The sequence below is a fragment of the Trachypithecus francoisi genome, unplaced genomic scaffold (genome assembly GCF_009764315.1).
Source record: "Trachypithecus francoisi isolate TF-2019V2 unplaced genomic scaffold, Tfra_2.0 Lachesis_group13, whole genome shotgun sequence".
Taxonomy (NCBI): Eukaryota; Metazoa; Chordata; class Mammalia; order Primates; family Cercopithecidae; genus Trachypithecus; species Trachypithecus francoisi.
Window position 1 is genome coordinate 127,957,424 of NW_022681458.1, and position 20,063 is coordinate 127,977,486.

General features: G+C 46.0%; 1 protein-coding gene across 2 annotated transcripts in view; it reads right to left on the minus strand.

Annotated features, from left to right (window-relative positions):
* Positions 1–15,250, minus strand: part of LOC117095437 (cytochrome P450 27C1) — a 29,602-nt gene extending 14,352 nt beyond the window's left edge. Inside the window, exons 1-3 of one of the 2 annotated variants that reach the window (XM_033232147.1) lie at positions 14,969–15,250; positions 2,784–2,974; positions 122–321 (exon numbers count right to left, since the gene is read on the minus strand). In XM_033232147.1, coding sequence (XP_033088038.1) covers positions 122–321; positions 2,784–2,974; positions 14,969–15,250 — 673 coding nt within the window. The remainder of the gene's footprint in view (positions 1–121; positions 322–2,783; positions 2,975–14,968) is intronic. The other variant, XM_033232148.1, reaches the window with a different exon arrangement.
* Positions 15,251–20,063: the final 4,813 nt, after the last annotated feature.

The following is a 20,063-nucleotide window of genomic DNA, read 5'->3' on the forward strand; positions in this document are numbered from 1 at the left end:
TGCATATATGTCCCAGACTTAGCACACTGCCTGGGACTTAGGGAATGTTCCAAGATGACATCTGCAGGTTTGGGGCAAGCATCCACTCTTCCCTCCTTCCCACCTGCTGATTCCACCTCACCTTCCATTGAATATTTGAAGAAAAGGTCATTGACATTGGTCACGGTTTCTCCATCTTCTGCCTGGCTCCTGAGGAGGTAGATTCTTTTAATTAAGTCAGCAATCACTTGGTTGACTTCTCCAGAATAAATGGCCACATCTTTCGGTTTCAGAATTCTTTGTCTCAATATGCTTCTCATCTTGAGCCACTGTTCACCCTCCCTAGAAGAATCAAGTGAGTTTCGAATCATCTTACTTACACTGACATTCTGGTAAAGAATTCAAGGAACATTTAGAAAAATTCTCAGCCATAAAGAATCAACAAGAGCTGCCAGTCAAAGTGGAATTAAGACAGGAAAAACTTTTTGCTGGGAAGAGAGGAGTTAATAACTGCAGCCCTGGAGCCTGTTAGAGCTTCTTACACTCTTGCCTTTGAAGCAATTTTAAGGAAAAAACTACCAGTGGTAAGTAATCATCTTTAGTAAAAGTAATACCACTTCCTTTAAAAAATCTTGAAATAATACTGTAATAAGCAAATGAGATTGCTAATTAGCAAAAGAGAAAAAAGGTATATATATATATATGTATGCATACATATGTATATATAAATGAAGTAAATATTGATATTAAAAAAGAAAAAGAGGGCCAGGCATGGTGGCTCATGCCTGTAATCCCAGCACTTTGGGAGGCCGAGGTGGGCGGATCACCTGCGGTCAGGAATTCAAGACCAGCCTGGCCAACATGATGAAATCCCATCTCTACTAAAAATACAAAAATTTAGCTGGGTGTGGTGGCAGGCACCTGTAATCCCAGCTACTTGGGAGGCTGAGGCAGGAGAATCTCTTGAACCTGGGAGGCAGAGGTCACGGTGAGCCGAGATCGTGCCATTGCACTCCAGCCTGGGCGACAGAGTGAGACTCCATCTCAAAAATGAAAGAAAGAAAAGAAAGAAAGAGAGAGAGAGAGAAGAAAGAAAGAGAAAGAGAGAGAGGGAAGGAGGGAGGGAGGGAGGGAGGGAGGAAGGAAGGAGGGAGGGAGGGAAGGAAGGAAGGAAGGTAGGAAGGAAGGAAGGAAGAAAGAAAGAAAAAAGGAAAGGAAAGGAAGAGGAGAAGGACAGAAGGAAGGAAGGAGAGAGAGAAGAAAGAAAGAAAGAAGAAAGAGAAAGAAAGAAAGAAAGAAAGAGAGAGAGAGAGAAGAGAGAAAGAAAGAAAGAGGAAGGAAGGGAAGAAGGAGGAGGAGAAGGAGAAAGGGAAGGAAAAGGAGAAGGAGGAGAAGGAGAGAAGAAAGGAAGGAGAAAGAGAGAGAGAGAAAGGAAGGAAGGAGGGAGGGAGGGAGGGAGGAAGGGAGGAAGGAAGGAAAGCAGGAAAGAAAAAAGAAAGAAAGAGAGAAAGAGAGAAAGAGAGGAAGGAAGGAAGGAAGGAAGAAAGAAAGAAAGATAGAAAAAGAGAGACTGCAGCTTGTTACCAGGGTGTGGGGCCTTGGGGCTCCTGGCTGCACTCGGAGGGCACTCAGGTAGCAGGCCCAGCACAGCCCTCCCAGTGAAGGCAGGACGCTGAAGGAATCCCTGGAGGTCTGAGGAAGGTTCTGCAGTTTCTCAGAGGGTGGTGACAGAACTGAGCCTCAAGTACCCACAAGCGTCACCCACACCTCCACACCTCTGCATGGCTTCCCTCCCACCCGTGTCCTGCTTCCCATTCCCAAGGAGACCGCTTGCACTCAAAGCCTCGCCTCCAGATGATGGGCTTTGGGGGACCCAAGCTAAGACAGCCAGGCTCCTGGGCCTGGGCACTGCCCTTCCCTTTGCTGTCCACTGTGCTGAGGTCACCAGCACTGCCTCACTCCATCTCAGCCGAAGAGGGGTCCAGGCACCCACACAGGCTCCTGAGCCTGCAGCTAACGGGGCAGACAGCAGAGAGATTCTGCCTCAGCCTTGGGGCCCCTCTAGGCCTGAACATCCAGGAGGAGCTGTTTAATTATTCCCTCAGGATGGAAATTAAGGGACCCTGCTGACATCTGGTCACGATTCTTATTTATCTTACTTGAGAAATTGGTGGCTGTATTTCTCCCCACTTTATGTATAAGGACATAGATATCAGAAGAGCTGCAAACAGAAGCCCCACTCCATGGGGATTTGGACCGGGGCATCTGCACCTGGGCCTCCCTGCCTGGCCGCGGGCCATGATCTCTTGCAAGGCACAGAGGTGTTGGTGACGCTCGTTCAAAATGAATAATCACAGTCTGCTAAGAGACAGGAAAATCACCACGTGGCGACCAAGGCTGGAGGTTCTGAGCTCCTCCTCAAAGGGATTTTCCTGAAATAGTGACCACCTCCCTCCCCTGTGCACAGACAAGGGCGCTGTGAGCTTTGTCTGCCTCGGTTATCACTGAATGGACACCACGAAGCACTGCTTCCGAAGAGCTCTGCCCACCACGGAGCCAGCTTCTCCCCTCCTGGCTCCTGACGCGACAACTTGGCACGGAGGAGGAGCGAGAAAACCCAGCAGGGCTCCTGTGTCTGCGAGATCACACAAGGAGACTGTCAGATATCATTCCATTGCGGGGGGGGGGGGGGGGAGTTCTGTGCTTTCCTAAGAGCTGGATTTTAGGAACCCAGCTTTGGAGGAGGGGGCCTCCCCCTGAGCTCCCCCTGCAGCCCCTGACTCAGCCCGGGCCCACATACTCACGCCGAGATGAGCCCGGTGGCTCTCCCCCGCAAGTCTCGGTACTCCCGCCAGGACTCCATGTTGGCTCTCTGGGGCGCAGCGCCCTCCGCCCGGAGCACCTGAGCCACCATATCGCGGTCTGCAATAGATACTACAAACTGAGGACCAAAGTGAGACTTGAAGATTTTTCCATATTCCTGTGTGTGCTTCTGCTGCAATACCATGGAGAAATCGAAAAAGGAAAAAATACATAGGTATGATATACCTTTAACATAAACATCCCTGTGTGCTATAGGAGCAGAAAATTGGGGCAGAGGGAAGTGCTGTCTAATACAGAACTGAATCAGAGCAGTAATTTACATATTGCTGAGATAAACATGTTTTCACACAACCATCTCTTTTTTGTTGTTTTTGTTTGTTTGTTTTTAGAGACATGGTCTTGCTCTGTTGCCCAGGCTGGAGTGCAGTGGCATGAACATAGCTCACTGCAGCCTCCAACTCCTGGGCCCCGGCGATCCTCCCACCTTGGCCTCCCAAGTAGCTAGGACTGCAGGTGCACACCTCCACGCCCAGCTAATTTTTTATTTTTTATAGAGACAGGAGTCTCTCAATGTTGCCAGGCTGGTCTTGAACTCTTGGCCTCAAGCCTCCCAAAGTCCTGGGATTACAGGCATGATCGTGGAAGTTTTCTTATTCTTTAGGGATATGTTTTTAAAACTACCTTAGCTGTGTGAAGCAACAAGAGAGAAATGTCATTATAAAAGACAAACGTCCAGAGCACACAGGACCCTGTCTGCCAGCACCTTCCCATGGGCCCAACAACTCTACCTAAGCAGTACCAAGCCAACTCTGCGGAGCAAGCCCTCCGTGGACAATCTGTAACGAGCCCCTTCCGTGGACAATCTGTAACGAGCCTCTAAAACCGACTCCCAGCAAGAAAACGAAGGAAAAGTCATCTGGATTGGAAAGGAAGAACTCAGGCTCTCTCTGTTGGCAGAAGACATGATCTCACATATAGAAAATCCTAAGGAACCTACTAAAAAACTATTAGAACTAATAAACAAGTTCAATAGGACACAAAATCAATATACAAAAATAAATTGCATTTCTATACACTAGCAGCGAACAATCCAAAATGAAATTTAAAAAGCAATTCAATTTACAATAGCATCAAAAAGAATAAAGTACTTGACCAGCTGCAGTGGCTCATGCCTGTCTGTAATCCCAGCACTTTTGGGAGGCTTAGGTGGGTGGATTGCTTGAGCATAGGAGTTCGAGATCAGGTTGGGCAATATGGCAAAATTCTGTCTGTAAAAAAAATACATGACTGGGTGCAGAGGCTCATGCCTGTACTCTCAGCACTTTGGGAGGCCAAGACGAGTGGACCACCTGAGGTCAAGAGTTTGAGACCAGCCTAGCTAACATGGTGAAACCCCATCTCTACTAAAAATACGAAAATTAGCCAGGCATGGTGGTGTGCGCCTGTAATCCCAGCTACTGGGAGGCTGAGGCAGTAGAATCGCTTGAACCCAGGAGGCGGAGGTTGCAGTGAGCCACAAGACCGCACCATTGCACTCCACCCTGGGTGACAAGAGAGAAACTCTATCTCAAAAAAAAAACATATATATACAAAAATTAGTGAGACAGCAGTGTGAGCCTGTAGTCCCAACTGCTCAGGAGGCTGAGGTGGGAGGATCATGTGAGCTCGGGAGGTGGAGGTTGCAGTGAGTGAAGATTGTACCACCGCTCTAGGGCCTGGGTGACAGAGCAAGACTGTCACAAAAAATAAATAAATAAATAAAATTCTTAGAAATAAATGTAACAGAAGTGTAAAACCTATACTCTGAAAACTACAAAACACTCTCTAAAGAAATCTACAGAACATTATTTAAAGAAATCTACAAAACATTATTTAAAGGAATCTACAAAACATTGTTTAAAGAAGTCTGAAAGAAATGGCAAGACATGAAACAAATGGACAAATGGCAAGACATCCCATGTTCATGGATCGGAAGACTTAATATTGTTGAAATAGAAATACACCTCAAAGTGTACATAGATTCAGAGCAATCCCTGTCATAATTCCAGTGGGCTTCTTTGTAGAAACTGATAAGCTGATCCTGAAATTCATATGAAAATGCAACAGACCCAGAATAGCCTAAACAATCTTGAAAAGAGAAAAAAGCTGGTGGACCCCCAATTTCCTGTTTCAAGACTTAGTACTATGGGAGAGGGGCCAAGATGGCCAACTAGAAGCAGTGGTGCTCACAGACTCCCAAAAAAAACCTTAATAAGCATGTGAATCCTTCACTGGTAGCCAGGGTATCCAAGCTGTCTCCTCAAAATTGACTAGAAGGCTGGCATAACCCACGGAGAGAAGGAAGAACAGTAGTATGGTGGCCCACCTGAGAGCCACACGGGAAGGGGAACCCCCTCCCCACAGCCAAGGGAAGTGGTGAGTGAGCGGGCTACCCAGCTGGGGAAACTGTGCTTTTTCCACAGAACTGTGCAACCCATAGATCGGAAGATCCCACTCTCTGAACCCATGCCACCGGGGCCAAGCGTCCCAACCCTGGTATGCACAGATTCCTGCAGCCTCTCAGCTGGAATCTGCTTAAGCCTACTGAACTCCCTAGGGGAGGGGCGACCAGCACCAGCTGCAGCTGCCTGCTGTCTGAGCCATTTGAGCTCCTTGGGGGAGGGGCAGCAGCCTGCACTGGGACTCACAACTGCCTAACAGCCTAAGCTCCCTGGGTGGGGGAAGGGTGGTGCCCATTTCTATAGCTCCAGGCTGCACTTTTCCTTTGCTGGAGCCAGGGAGTTTGAACGGCCTGGTCCCAAGACTTATCTCCACAGCTGAACACACCAGCTGTGGCAGTCGGCAGCTAGAGTGCCTCTTCAAGTCTAACCCTGATCCGTCCTTCTCCTCAGTGGTGGGGAATTCCCAACAGGATCTCCAACAATTCCAGCCAAAGGCTCAGGGACAGAACCCTGATCTCCCTAGGCCTGAGCCCCTGGGGGAAGGGGTGGCCACAGTCTCTGCGGACCAGCAGACTTATCCTCTTCTCCAAGTAGTTCTGAGGAATCCAGGCAGCCCAGACTAGTGGGTTTCCCCCCAGCAAAACACACCCTCTCCACCAAGGGACAAAGTGCTTCATTAAATGGGTCCTGCTCCCCATGCCATCCAACTAGATGAGAACCTCCAATAGGGGTTGTCAGACACCCTATACAGGAGCAATCCTACTGGCATCAGGTTGGTACCCCTTGAGGTCAGAGGTCCCAGAAGAAGGAACAGACACCCATCATTGCTGCTCTCCAGCCTCCTTGAGTGATCTCTCCAGGCACAGGAGCGAATCAGATGAATAGGGCCTGAAGTGAACCCCCTGCAAACTGCAGCCGCCCTACAGAAGAGGGACCCGACTATTGAAAGAAAAACAAACAGAAAGTGACAACAACAGCGTCGATAACAACAACAACAAAAAGGCCCCCACAAAACCCCCATGCAAGGGTCAGCAGCCTCAAGACTGAAACTAGACAAACTCACGGAGATAAGAAAGAATCAACAAAAAAATGCTGAAAACCCAAAAGACCTCAGTGCCTCTTCTCCTCCAAATAATCACAATGTCTCTCCATCAAGAGCACAGAACTAAATGGAGGATCAGATGGACGAACTGACGGAAGTACACTTCAGAAGGTGGGTACCACATAAACTCCTCAGCAAGTACAAAAGAACTGAAATCATAACACTCTGACCACAATGCAATGAAATTCGATCTCAGGATTAAGAAACTCACTCAAAAGCACACGATTAGGCCGGGCGCGGTGGCTCAAGCCTGTAATCCCAGCACTTTGGGAGGCCGAGACCGGCGGATCACGAGGTCAGGAGATTGAGACCATCCTGGCTAACCCGGTGAAATCCCGTCTCTACTAAAAAAATACAAAAAAAAAAAAAAAAAACCTAGCCGGGCAAGGTGGTGGGCTCCTGTAGTCCCAGCTACTAGGGAGGCTGAGGCAGGAGAATGGCGTAAACCCGGGAGGCGGAACTTGCAGTGAGCTGAGATCCGGCCACTGCACTCCAGCCTGGGTAACAGAGCGAGCAAGACTCCGTCTCAAAAAAAAAAAAAAAAGGCACACGATTTCATGGAAATTGAACAACCTGCTCCTGAATGACTCCTGAGTAAATAATGAAATTAAGGCAGAAATCAAGAAGCTCTTTGAAACCAATGAGAGCAAAGAGACAACGTACCAGAATATCTGGGATACAGCTAAAGCAGTGTTAAGAGGAAAATTTATAGCACTAAATGCCCAAATCAAAAAGCTAGAAAGACCTCAAATTGACACCCTAACATCACAATTAAAAGAACTAAAGAGGCAAGAGCTAACTAATCTAAAAGCTAGCAGCAGACAAGAAATAACTAAGATCAGAGAAAAATTGAAGGAGATAGAGACATGAACAACCCTCCAAAAAAAAAATCAATGAATCCAGGAACCGATTTTTGGAAAAAATTAACAAAATAGACTACTAGCTAGACTAATAAAGAAGGAGAGAGAGAAGAATCAAATAGACACAATAAAAAACTGATAAAGGGGGTATCACCACTGACCCCACAGAAACACAAACTACCATCAGAGAATACTATAAACACCTCTATGTAAATAAACTAGAAAATCTAGAAGAAATGGATAAATTCCGGGATGCATACACCCTACCAAGACTAAACCAGGAAGAAATTTAATACCTGAATAGACCAATAGCAAGCTCTGAAATTGAGGCAATAATTAATAGTCTACCAACCAAGAAAAGCCCAGGACTAGATGGATTCACAGCTAAATTCTACCAGAAATACAAAGAGGAGCTGGTACCGTTCCTTCTGAAACTATTCCAAACAATTGACAAGGAGGGACTCCTCCCTAACTCATTTTATGAAGCCAGAATCATCTTGATACCAAAACCAAGAAGAGACACAGCAAAAAAAGAAAACTTCAGGCCAATATCCCTGATGAACATCGATGCAAAAGTCTTCCGTAAAATACTGGCAAACCGAATTCAGCAGCACATCAAAAATCTTATCCACCACGATCAAGCCAGCTTCATCCCTGGGATGCAAGGCTGGTTTAACATACACAAATCAATAAACATAGTCCATCACATAAACAGAACCAAGGACAAAAATTACATAATTATCTCAATAGATGCGGGAAAGGCCTTTGATAAAATTCAACATCCCTTCATGTTAAAAAATCTCAATAAACTAGGTACTGATGGAACATATCTCAATATAATAAGAGCTATTTATGATAAACCCACAGACAATATCATATTGAATGGACAAAAGCTGGAAGCATTCCCTTTGAAAACTGCTTCAAGACAAGGATGCCCTTTCTTACCACTCCTATTCAACATAGTATTGGAAGTTCTGACCAGGGCAATCAGACAAGAGAAAGAAATAAAGGGTATTCAAATAGGAAGAGAGGAAATCAAGTTATCTCTGTTTGCACATGACATTATTGTATATTTAGAAAACCCCATTATCTCAGCCCAAAAACTTCTTGAGCTGATAAGCAACTTCAGCAAAGTCTCAGTATATAAAATCAATGTGCAAAAATCACAAGCATTCCTTTACACCAGCAACAGGCAAGCGGAGAGCCAAATCATGAATGAACTCCCATTCACAATCACTACAAAGAGAATAAAATATCTAGGAATACAACTAACAAGGAATGTGAAGGACCTCTTCAGGGAGAACCACAAATCACTGCTCAAGAAAATAAGAGAGGACACAAACAAATGGAAACATTCTATCCTTATGCAGAGGAAGAATCCATATCGTGAAAATAGCCATACTGCCTAAAGTAATTTATAGATTCAATGCTATTCCCATCAAACCACCACTGACATTCTTCACAGAATTAGAAAAAAATTCTTTGAATTTCTTATGGAATCGAAGACCCCATATAGCCAAGACAATTCTAAGCAAAAAGAACAAAGCTGGAAGCATCATGATACCTGACTTTAAACTATACTATAAGGCTACAGTAACCAAAACAGCATGGTACTGGTACCAAAACAGACATATAGACCAATGGAGCAGAACAGAGACCTCAGAAATAACACCACACATCTACAACCATCTGCTCTTTGACAAACCTGACAAAAACAAGCAATGGGGAAAGGAACTCCTATTTAATATATGGTGCTGGGAAAACCGGCTAACCATATGCATAAAACTGAAACTGGACCCCTTCCCTACACCTCATACAAAAATTAACTCAAGATGAATTAAAGACTCAAATGTAAAACCCCAAACCATAAAAACCCTAGAAGAAAACCTAGGCAATACCATTCACACATAGGCATCGGCAAAGATTTCATGACAAAGACACCAAAAGCAATTGCAACAAAAGCCAAAATGACAACTGGAATCTAATTAAAGAGCTCCTGCACAGCAAAAAAAAAATTATCATCAGAGTGAACAGGCAACCTACAGAACGGGAGAAAGTTTTTGCAATCTACCCATCTGACAAAGGTCTAATAGCTGGAATTTACAAGGAAATTGAACAAATTTACAGGAAAAAAACAAACAGTCCCATCGAAAAGTGGGCAAAGGATACGAACAAACACTATTCAAAAGAAGACGTTTATGTAGCCAAAAAACATATGAAAAAAAGCTCAACATCACTGATCATCAGAGAAATGCAAATCAAAACTACAATGAGATACCATCTCACACCAGTCAGAATGGTGATTATTAAAAAGTCAGGAATAGATGCTGGCAAGGTTGTGGAGAAACTGAAACACTTTTACACTGTTTTTGGGAATATAAATTAGTTCAACCATTGTGGAAGACAGTATGGCAATTCCTCAAGGATCTAGAACCAGAAACACCATTTGACCTAGCAATCCCATTACTGGATATATACCCAAAGGAATATAAATCATTCTACTATAAAAACACATGCACACATATTTTTACAGCAGCACTACTTACAATAGCAAAGACATGGAACCAACCCAAATGCCCATCAATGATAGACTGGATAAAGAAAATGTGGTACATATACACCATGGAATGCTATGTAGCCATAAAAAGGAAAGAGATCATGTCCTTTGCAGGGACATGGATGAAGCTGGAAGCCATCATCCTCAGCAAACTAACACAGGAACAGAAAACCAAACACTGCATGTTCTTACTCATAAGTGGGAGTTGAATAATGAGAACACAAGAACACAGAGAGGGGAATAACACACACCAGGGCCTGTTGGGGTAGGGGTTGAGGGGAGGAAACTTAGATGGGTCAATAGGTGCAGCTACCACCATGGTGCATGTACACCTGTGTAACAAACCTGCACTTTCTGCACATGTATCCGTTTTTTGTTTTGTTCTGGTTTTTGTTAGAGGAAATAAAGAAAAAAAAAACTTAGTACAAAGCTACAGTAACCAAGACAGTGCAGTAATGGCATAATCATTGGCTTATAATTAAGACCCAAATACCTATGGTCAACTGATTTTCATCAAGAGTACCAAGATAATTCAATAGGAAAAGGATTTAATAGTCTCTTAAACAAATGGCACAGGGACAACTGAATAGCCACAAGCAAAGAATCAATTTATACCTTTCTCTCACACCATATAAAAAATTATCACAAAGATCTAAATGTAAATGCTAAAACTATAGACTCTTAGAAGAAAACATAAGGGTAAATCTTCATGACCTTGGGTTTGGTATAATGTCTTAAGATATGATCCCTAAAGTACAACTAACAAAAGAAAAAAATTGATAATTGGACTTCATCAAAATTTAAAACTTTTATGCTTCAAAGAACACTATTAAGAAAGTGAAAACAAGGCCGGGCACGATGGCTCATGCATGTAATCCTAGCACTCTGGGAGGCCAAGGCAGGTGGATTGCTTGAGCCCAGCCTGTGCAACATAGCAAGACCCTGTCTCATTAAAAAATAAAAATAAAATTTAAAAAAAGAAAGCAAAAACAACCCTTCGGATGGAGAAAATATTTGCAGAGCACATATCTGATAAGGGACTTGTACCTAGAATATATAAAAACTTACAAATCAGTAGAGGAAGGAAGGAAGGGAGGGAGGAAAGAAGGAAGGAAGGAGAGAGAAAAGAATGCAATTAAAAACTGGGCAAAGGATTTCAATGGACATATCTCCAAAGAAGATATACAAATGGTAAATAAGCACATGAAAATATGCTCAACATCCTTAGTCATCAGGGAGAGATAGCACTTCACACCCACTAGAATGGCCATAATCAAAAGGACAAGTAGTAACAAATGTTGACAGGAATGTAGAAAAATCAGAACCCTCTTACAATACTGATGGGGATGTAAAATGGTGCAGACACTCTGGAAAACAGTCTGGCAGTTCTTCAAAAGGTTAAATGTAGAATTACTATTTTACCCAACAGTTCCACTCCTAGATACATATCCAAGAGAAATGAAAACACATGTCTACACAAAACCTTACACACAAAAGTTCATAGCAACATTATTCATTATGGCTAAGAGGTGGAAACAATCCAAATGTCTATGAACTGATGAATGGATAAGTAAAATGTGGTATAGTCATACACTGCAATATTATTTGTCCATAAAAAGAATGAGGTACTGATACATGCTACAACATGGGTGAACCTTAAAAACATTATACTGAAATGTTTCAAGTGAAAGAAACCACCCATAAAAGACCACATATTACATGATTCCATTTATATGACATGTCCAAAATAAATCAATCTATAAATACAGAAAGTAGCTTGATGGTTGCCTAAAGCAGGGGGAATAGGAGTTGGGGGTGATAGCTGATGGATATGAGATTTCTTTTTGAGGTCGTGAAAATGTTCTACAAGTTGACTGTGGTGATTTTTGCACACTTTAAATGGATGAATTATATGGTATGTTAATTATATCTTAAGAAAGCTGTTACCCCCTCCATAAAAAGAAATCACAATAAATGTAAATGGACTAAATTATTCAATTAAAACACAAAGCAATGAGCCTCTAACATGGCTCAGCATAACACAGACAGGGCTGGGCTGGGGAAAGTTACTAAGACTCTCTTGGCTATCAGCCCAGTTTTCTTACCACTCCAACTCTCAATCTCAGAAACAGGGTAGGAGCACTGTCATTTCTCTACTCTTTTACTCACTCCTTCTGCAGACCTGAAAATGAAGACACTCAGACTAAACTGGAATGAGTCCATCTTCAAGGAATCACTTCTGCCTAATAAATAAGTGGCCCGCAAAGAGTTCAGGTCTCTAAAGGGGCCCACTGACGGAATGACTGGTAACAAGAACTACTGGGAAATGGGCCACTCCTCAAGCAAATCCAGCTACTGAGTTGGGTACAATCTGCACAAGCGAACTGGAGGTAGAAATGATACAGACAGTTTTCATCACTTTCCGGTGGTGGGTCATGGGACTATATAGTCAGGCACAGTACTTAGAGTTTGCTTGGATGTTAAGAGCACAGATTCTGGAGTTTGAATCTGGGCTCACAGTTTACTAGCTGAATAACCTTTAGAAGTTAGGTCCCACTATGCCTCAGTTTCCTCACCCAAAAAATGGAGAAATCAGTTTCATGTAAGACTTGAAACTGTGCCTGGCACATGAAAAGAATTCTAGAAATCCTGATCATTATTATATGTTATTATTGCAGTTTCATAACACTAAGCTTATTTGACCTTATCATAACCCACGAGAGGAATGGGGATTGCTAAATCTCCTTTACAGATGAGAAAACTGAGGTGCAGAGAGAATAAGTGACTAGCCCAAGGCTCCACAGGTGGCTGCAGAGGGCCAGTATTGGAGGGCAGCACTCCTGGTATCAGCCATCCTGCTGCTCTACCACACCCTAAACAGCATCTAGTGACCCAGATTATGGTTTCTACTCTGCCAGTCACCAGCTGCCTGACCTTAGGCAAGTCGCTTAGGTAACCACCCAGCTTTTTCCGTCTGTAAAATGAGAGGTGAGCTGTATAGGTGAATTCTAAGAGCCTTGTTTAGCTAACATTCTATGATTGCAAGGGGAGCGCAAGTGAACTGGATGTGATGGGTCACAGAACAATGAGCAACCTGGAGAGCTGGAAGACAGGGTTTTTCTAGAATCATGTGTTCGAAACTGGGATTCCTCAGAGGGGCTGCAGGAAGGTGAGAGTTCCCACAAGTACCCTATTTGAGGGTTGGGGTAGTGTCACTTGGAGAGTAAAGGAAAAGAACTTTTCCTTTATTTCCTTTAATCTCCAGGTCCTGTCTGTGAGTGGTGAGAAGGCACCAAGTGAGTCAGTTGTGACTCTCTGCTCTGTGCCCCAGGGCCCTGGGTGTGGTGAAGGAAAATGTCTGAGCGGCGGGCAGGAGGGGCTGAGCTCAGGGTGAGGGCTGGCGGCAGGGCGGGTGAATGGAAAATACCCATCTAAACTGCCACACATCCTGACTGGGTACAGGCTTTAACAGGGTCCGTCTCAAAGAAACCTGGGCCCATCGAACAAACTCTGGGTGAGGTGTGAGGATAAAAGCAGATAGCAGTAAGGGTGGATAAAAGAAATATTAAATTACACTTTAGAAAGTAGGCTGTATTGAACCCACCAACAGCAAATAAGAAAACACTTTTTACTGTATTTGAAAGTTGCCATCCTGATGTCTTATCAGATTCTACAAAGAAAATCATTTTTGAGCCCTCTAAGCATTGGGGTGGGGGCGAGGGTTTGGAATTGTGTAGGGTTGGTGTGGCGGACTTGAGGAGGGACGGTTGGGACTTCCCGGCATTCAAATTAAATTCAATTTTAATTCCCGGCCGAATTAAAATTGCTCCACGCGCGCCCGTTTTTCCATTAATGAGGTTTGGGGCTTCTCCGTCCCGTTCATTGACTGAATGGCTGATGGAACGAATGAATGACTGAAACCCAGGTAGGTAGGTAGAAGAGGCTTCGATGGAGAAGGGTCTTAAAGGACCAGAACTCTGGACAGAAGGACAGGGCTGGGTGGGAGCAGAAGGGGGCGTTCTCGGAAGACGCCAAAAGCCCCCATCCCAGAAATAACAGCGCGTGCTGGGCCGGGCACCCGGGGAGGCGGGTGATGGGCAAAGGCATCGGAGGGCACTGCTGCGACTCGGGTGCCCTGCCCCTGCCACGAAGGGTGCCACGGAGGTGGGCGTGGGAAGGACGGCACTCAGGCTCCAGGTGGGAAGCGTGCGGAATTCGCCGGCCCGAACGCCCTAGCGGGTGGCTGGGACCCCTGGGTTCCTCCCGCGTCCCTGCCTCCAGTCCTCGCGCGAACTCCAGGTGTCTACCCCAGCTCCGGCTTGGAGTCTACGGAACCCCGAGCCTCCGTCCCCTCTCCCCCCGCCATTACAAAATACAAAAAGGACTAGAAATGAATACAACACGGTCTCGGCTACCGAAGGACACCGAGCTCCGCAGAGCCTAGCGCTCCCCTCCGGCCGGCCACGGGGCGCAGCCCCCTCCGCCCTAGCTCCGTGGGTCCCGCCCGCGCTCCACTCCCCGGCCCCGGCGGCGTCCGCCAGGCGCCCGCTGCCCCTCCCCAAGTCTCCTGCTCCGGGTCCTCAGCCCTGGTGCCCTCCCCGCAGTCCCATTCCTGGTTTCCCTTCGCGGCGCCCCCTCCCCAGGTTCCCCAACCAGGCAACCCCGGCCTGGGTCCCTCCCCGGGACCCGTCCCTGGAGACACCGCCCGCCGCCTCTCGGGCTACCACTTGCCGAAACCCCATCCCTGACTCCCCTCCCCGCAACCTCCTCCCTAGGGATCCCTGCTGGGGCCCCTCCAGGGGACCACTCCCGGCCGCCACCTCCCGAGACACCCATTTCCCCTGCCTCTTCCCAGTCGTTCCTTTCTGGCCCCGTTCGTCAGCTGCCTGTGCCTGCTCCCCCTCTCCGGGGTCCCCTTGTCGGAGACACCCCCCAACGCCCCCGCCCCGCTCCCGGTTCCTGCCTCCTCCACCCCGGATCGCCTTCCCGGCGTCCTCTCCTCAGCGCCCCTTCCTGCGAACCTTAACCGGACAACCCCGTCCAGTTCCCCCCACCCACCGCGGCGCCCCGTGCCCGGGGAGCCCTGCCCGCCGCCCCTCCCTGGGACTCCCCCACCCCGCTCCCCTCCCTGGCGCCCTCCCGCCCGCGCCGTCAGCCCTCTGGGCAGCAGCCCGGGCTGGCTCCCTCCCGGCGCGGCGCGCGCTACCTGGATCTCGTGGATGCGGCTGAAGCCGTCCCTGTAGAAGAACTCCGCCAGGTTGGCGAGGGTCCGCGGCCCCGGCATGGCGGCGAGGCTCCGGGGACCCTCGGCCCGGCCCCCGGCCGGCGGCGCCCCCGGCTGCCCCGCGCCTTTGTCCTCGGCCCGCGCCCCCGCCGGGAGCCGTGCGCCTGCGGGTTGGGGCCGCCGCGGGGCCCCGCCACCCAGGAGCCCACCCCGCTCGGGCGCCGGCCGCAGCCCGGCTCTTAGGATCCGCGCCAGCAGGGCCATGGCGCTCGTCTGCATCGGCTTGTTTGAACAACTTTGTTTCGGGGGCTGCCCTTTGGGTTGCTGTTTCCTCCGTCTTAACTTGTCGGAGCAATGCTTCTCCGTATCCTGCTGCCTGGGCATCAGTTTACACAGACCCTTATTAAAGGCTCCCTCCCCTAGGGCTGGGGGAAAGGCTGTGATTAGACTGCCTTTTCCCCAGCCCCAGGGGAGGGAGCCTTTAATGAAGCTAGTATTATTTCTTCACATCATATTAATTCACACTTAAGCGTTGCTTGAAACCACCAAGTTTGAAGGTCAACCCCCCTTCCAACCATGGCCAAAAAAAAGAAAAGTCTACCGGGATTTTTTAAATTATTACCGTCCTTCGAAATGACTACTGAAGGTATACTAAATCAATCTTTGGTCTTTTTGGCATTTTAGAAGCAGTTCTTCATGGTTTCAACTTAAATTATTGTAACTCAGCGTTCAAAGGGGGGAACAAACGTGAGACGATTTTGCAGGCAGTTCCTACTGTTGTAAAATGACCACATTATTATCTTGCCACAAGCTTTCATAACGACAATCATGGTCGTTTACGATGGCTTTCCCTGGGCTCATCGCTTTCATTCCGCACACCATGGGAAGCAGTGAGGACTAGGTGAGGGTGAGCGACTTTGAGCATGGGGCGTTTGTCTGGTCCCTCACAAGGACGGGTCTTGTTGCACAAGGCTTGGAGAAGAGAAGCCACCTCCATGCCGAGGCGAGGAGAGGAGTCCGTCAACCTAGATTCAGAGCCCAGTGCTTCGCTGCAAAAAGAGGTGGCCCGCACAGGGAGGGACTGAGCATGGGAAAGGCCAGAGGTGTGCCATGTGGTTTCAAGGAAGGGAACTTTTTCCTAGTCAGTAAACTGCTCACTGAGTTACATTATTTTAAGTTACATTATTTCATACAGTTTATACTCATGCATCTAAACGTAAAACATAAGATTTTTTTTTAACTTTACAAAGTATTGTTACTAAGCTTTTTTTTTTTTTTTTTTTGAGACAGAGTCTCACTCTGTCGCCCAGGCTGGAGTGCCATGGCGCGATCTCGGCTCAGCGACCTCCACCCCCAGGGCTCTAGCGATTCTCTTACCTCAGCTTCCCGAGTAGCTGGGATTACAAGCGCCCGGCCAGCATTTTTTTTTTTTTTTTTTAAATAGCAGAGAGGGAGACCAGGGCGGTGGCTCACGCCTGTAATCCCAGACCTTGAGAAGTCAAGGTGGGCGGATCACCTGAGGTCCGGAGTTCGAGACCAGCCTGGCCAACATGGTGAAACCCCGTCTCTACTAAAAATATAAAAAATTAGCCAGGCATGAGGGCACGCGCCTGTAATCCCAGCTATTCGCGAGGCTGAGGCAGGAGAATCGTTTGAACCCAGGAAGCAGAGATTGCAGTGAGCTGATCTCGCCATTGCACTCCAGCCTGGGTGACAGCAAGACTCCGTCTCAACAACAACAACGCCACCAAAAAAATAAAAATAAAATAAAAAAGAGCAGAGAGGGGTCTGGCAGTGTTGCCCAGGCTGGAGTGCAGTGGCTATACGCAGGCACTATCACTGGGCACTACACCTTCCAACTCCTGGGGTCAAGCCATCTCCAACCTCAGCCTTGCCACCATGCTCAGAAAAAATATTTTATTTTATTTTTTTAGACACTGGGTCTCACTATGTTGCCCAGGCTGTCCTTGAACTCCTGGGCTCATGCAATCCTCCCCCTGAGTAAATGGCATTACAGGTGCAGGCCACCGCACTCAGCTAAATATTTTATTTTTAATTACTAGTTTATACCTTTACAACTCTGTAAAACCTACATTGCGTTTGAATAATTGAAGTATCATGTAAGTGAAGCAAAGAAGGCTATAGTTACTCAACTTACAGAATTTGATTAATAACACTAGGTGCCATGGCTCATGCCTGTAATCCCAACAATTTTGGAGGCCACAGCAGGAGGATTGCTTCAGTCCAGGAGTTCAAGACCAGCTTGGGCAACATAGCAAGACCTGGATACTACAAAAAAATAAAAATATTAGCTGGGTGTAGTGGTGTGTGCCTATAATCCCAGCTACTAGGGAGGCTGAGGCAGGAGGATTGCTTGAGCTCAGAAAGTCAAGACTTCAGTGAGCCATTATCATGCCACTGCACTCCAGCCTGGGGAACAGAGCAAGACCCTATCTCTAAAAAAAAGAAAAGAATTTGATTAATAAGTACTCAGCAATTCTTATGTATGTATTTATTTATTCTGAGAGGGAGCCTGGCTCTGTCGCTCAGGCGGGAGTGCAGCGGAGCAATCTTGGCTCACTGCAAGCTCCGCCTCCTGGGTTCACACCATTCTCCTGCCTCAGCCTCCCTAGTAGCTGGGACTACAGGCGCCCCCCACCGGGTTTCACCGTGTTAGCCAGGATAGTCTCAATCTCCTGACCTCGTGATCTGCCTGCCTCAGCCTCCCAAAGTGTTGGGATTATAGGCGTGAGCCACCGCGCCCAGCCCTTGCAACTCTTATTTATAAGGCATGATAGCTGCAAAGTATTCAGAGTAAGACCTTGAACCTGCCTTTAGGAGGCCATAACCTATTTGAAGAATAAAACAGGTACACAAATACAAGCCAGATTACTCTAAGTGTCACAAAACTGGTACTGAATATGATTGGAATTTGTGACAAGAAGCGATCCCATCTACTTATAAGGTAGGATGGAGCAGTGAGAAAGAAAGGCCTCCTGAAGGAAGTAGCACTCAGGCAGGGATTGAGGAAAGGACCCGTTTAGAAGGCAGAAGTGGGTGGCAGCTCGGCTAGTCAGCAGAGGATGAAGAATGGCACTATCGCCTTGCTCTAGCAGAGTCTTTTACAGTTTTGCAGAGGGCTACTGGTCCTTAAGAAATCATTAAAGGGGCCGGGAGCAGTGGCTCAAGCCTATAATCCCAGCACTTTGGGAGGCCGAGACGGGCGGATCATGAGGTCAGGAGATCGAGACCATCCTGGCTAACAGAGCGAAACCCCGTCTCTACTAAAAAATACAAAAAACTAGCTGGGCGAGGTGGCGGGTGCCTGTAGTCCCAGCTACTCGGGAGGCTGAGGCAGGAGAATGGCGTGAACCCGGGAGGCAGAGCTTGCAGTGAGCCAAGATCACGCTACTGCACTCCAGCCTGGGCGACAGAGCCAGACTCCGTCTCAAAAAAAAAAAAAAAAAAAGAAAAAGAAATCATTAAAGGACCACTTATGTAGAAGTCAATTCAGTCCATTCTGGACCTGAAACCATTCAATACAGATAAACAATGATATTAGGTTGTTAAACAATCATATATTAAGCTGTTCGATATAGATAAATATAGATTTTAAAGGCAGCTGGCTCTCTATGAAGGCTAATTAAGGAAAAGACTGCAGTAAAGAAAGGAAGGAAGAAGAGAAGAATACAGAGAAAGACAGGGGGAAGAAAGATTTAAACACACATGGAGACAGGCTTCTCTGGAGCTCCCTGCAGCTCCCCCACTCTCCTGTGTCTTAGGATATCATCTCTGCTGATGTCTAGAGCTAGTTTCCATAATTAAATAAATAAATAAGATATCAGTTCTTGAAATTTGCCTCAAGCTCTAATGATATTAAGCCAAAAGCTTTTTTTTTTTTTAATTATACTTTAAGTTCTGGGATACATGTGTAGAATGTGCAGATTTGTTATGTAGGTATACACGTGCCATGGTTGTTTGCTGGACCCATCAACCCATCATCTAGGTTTTAAGCCTCCGATGCATTAGGTATTTGTCCTAATGCTCTCACTCCGCTTGCTCCCCAACCCCCAACAGGCCCCGGTGTGTGATGTTCCCCTTCCTGTGTCCATGTGTTCTCATTGTTTAACTCCCACTTATGAGTGAGAACATGCAGTGTTTGGTTTTCTGTTCCTGTGTTAGTTTGCTGAGAATGATGGTTTCCAGCATTATCCATGTCCCTGCAAAGGACATGAACTCAATTCTTTTTTATGGCTGCATAGTATTCCATGATGTGTAAGTGTCACATTTTCTTTATCCACCACGTCTATTATTGATGGGCATTTGGGTTGGTTCCAAGTCTTTGCTATTGTAAATAGTACTGCAATAAATATATGTGTGCATGTGTCTTTATGGTAGAAGGGTTTATAATCCTTTAGGCCAAGGCTATTTTAGAGTCTCAGTGCATTGGTATAAGTGATTAGTCTGAAACTCTGCAATAGAGCAGTATGCTGCTTTCTTATTACTGTTTTGTAGGTAATTATTATTAGTGGAAAACATATAAACCCAGAAATAGAATAAATCATCCTGATTGGAAGAATTTCTTTTACTCTAATATATATACATAATGTTACTTTGCTTTCTGAGTTTTCTATAAAAATATCGCCTTTATAGTAAAAATAAATAATAGTAAAAGTAATCATTTTAAATAATAAAATAATAAAAAATAAAAGTAAACGATTGTCATAGTTGTGAGGGATTCAATGTGGGGGGAATAAAGGATCGAATGTTATAAGAAATCTTAAATGTAAGTCAAAAATAACTGAAAAACTACTTTTCCAAAATAGGAAAACCAGTGTTTTACTCCTTAAAAGGAGTAAAAAAAACCACTTATTTACTCCTTTCCCTTCCAGTGAGCAAGAAAAACAGAAGTGAGATTCTGACCAGAGGGCACCACTTGTCCCTGTCTGACCTTAAACCAGGAGATTTGAACAGATGTTCCTGCAAGAAAACCAGCTTGTTGGCAGTAATAGAGAAGCAATGAGCTTCTCCCAACAACAGCAAACAATAGCCAATGACAACAGCAAAATAGGAAAAT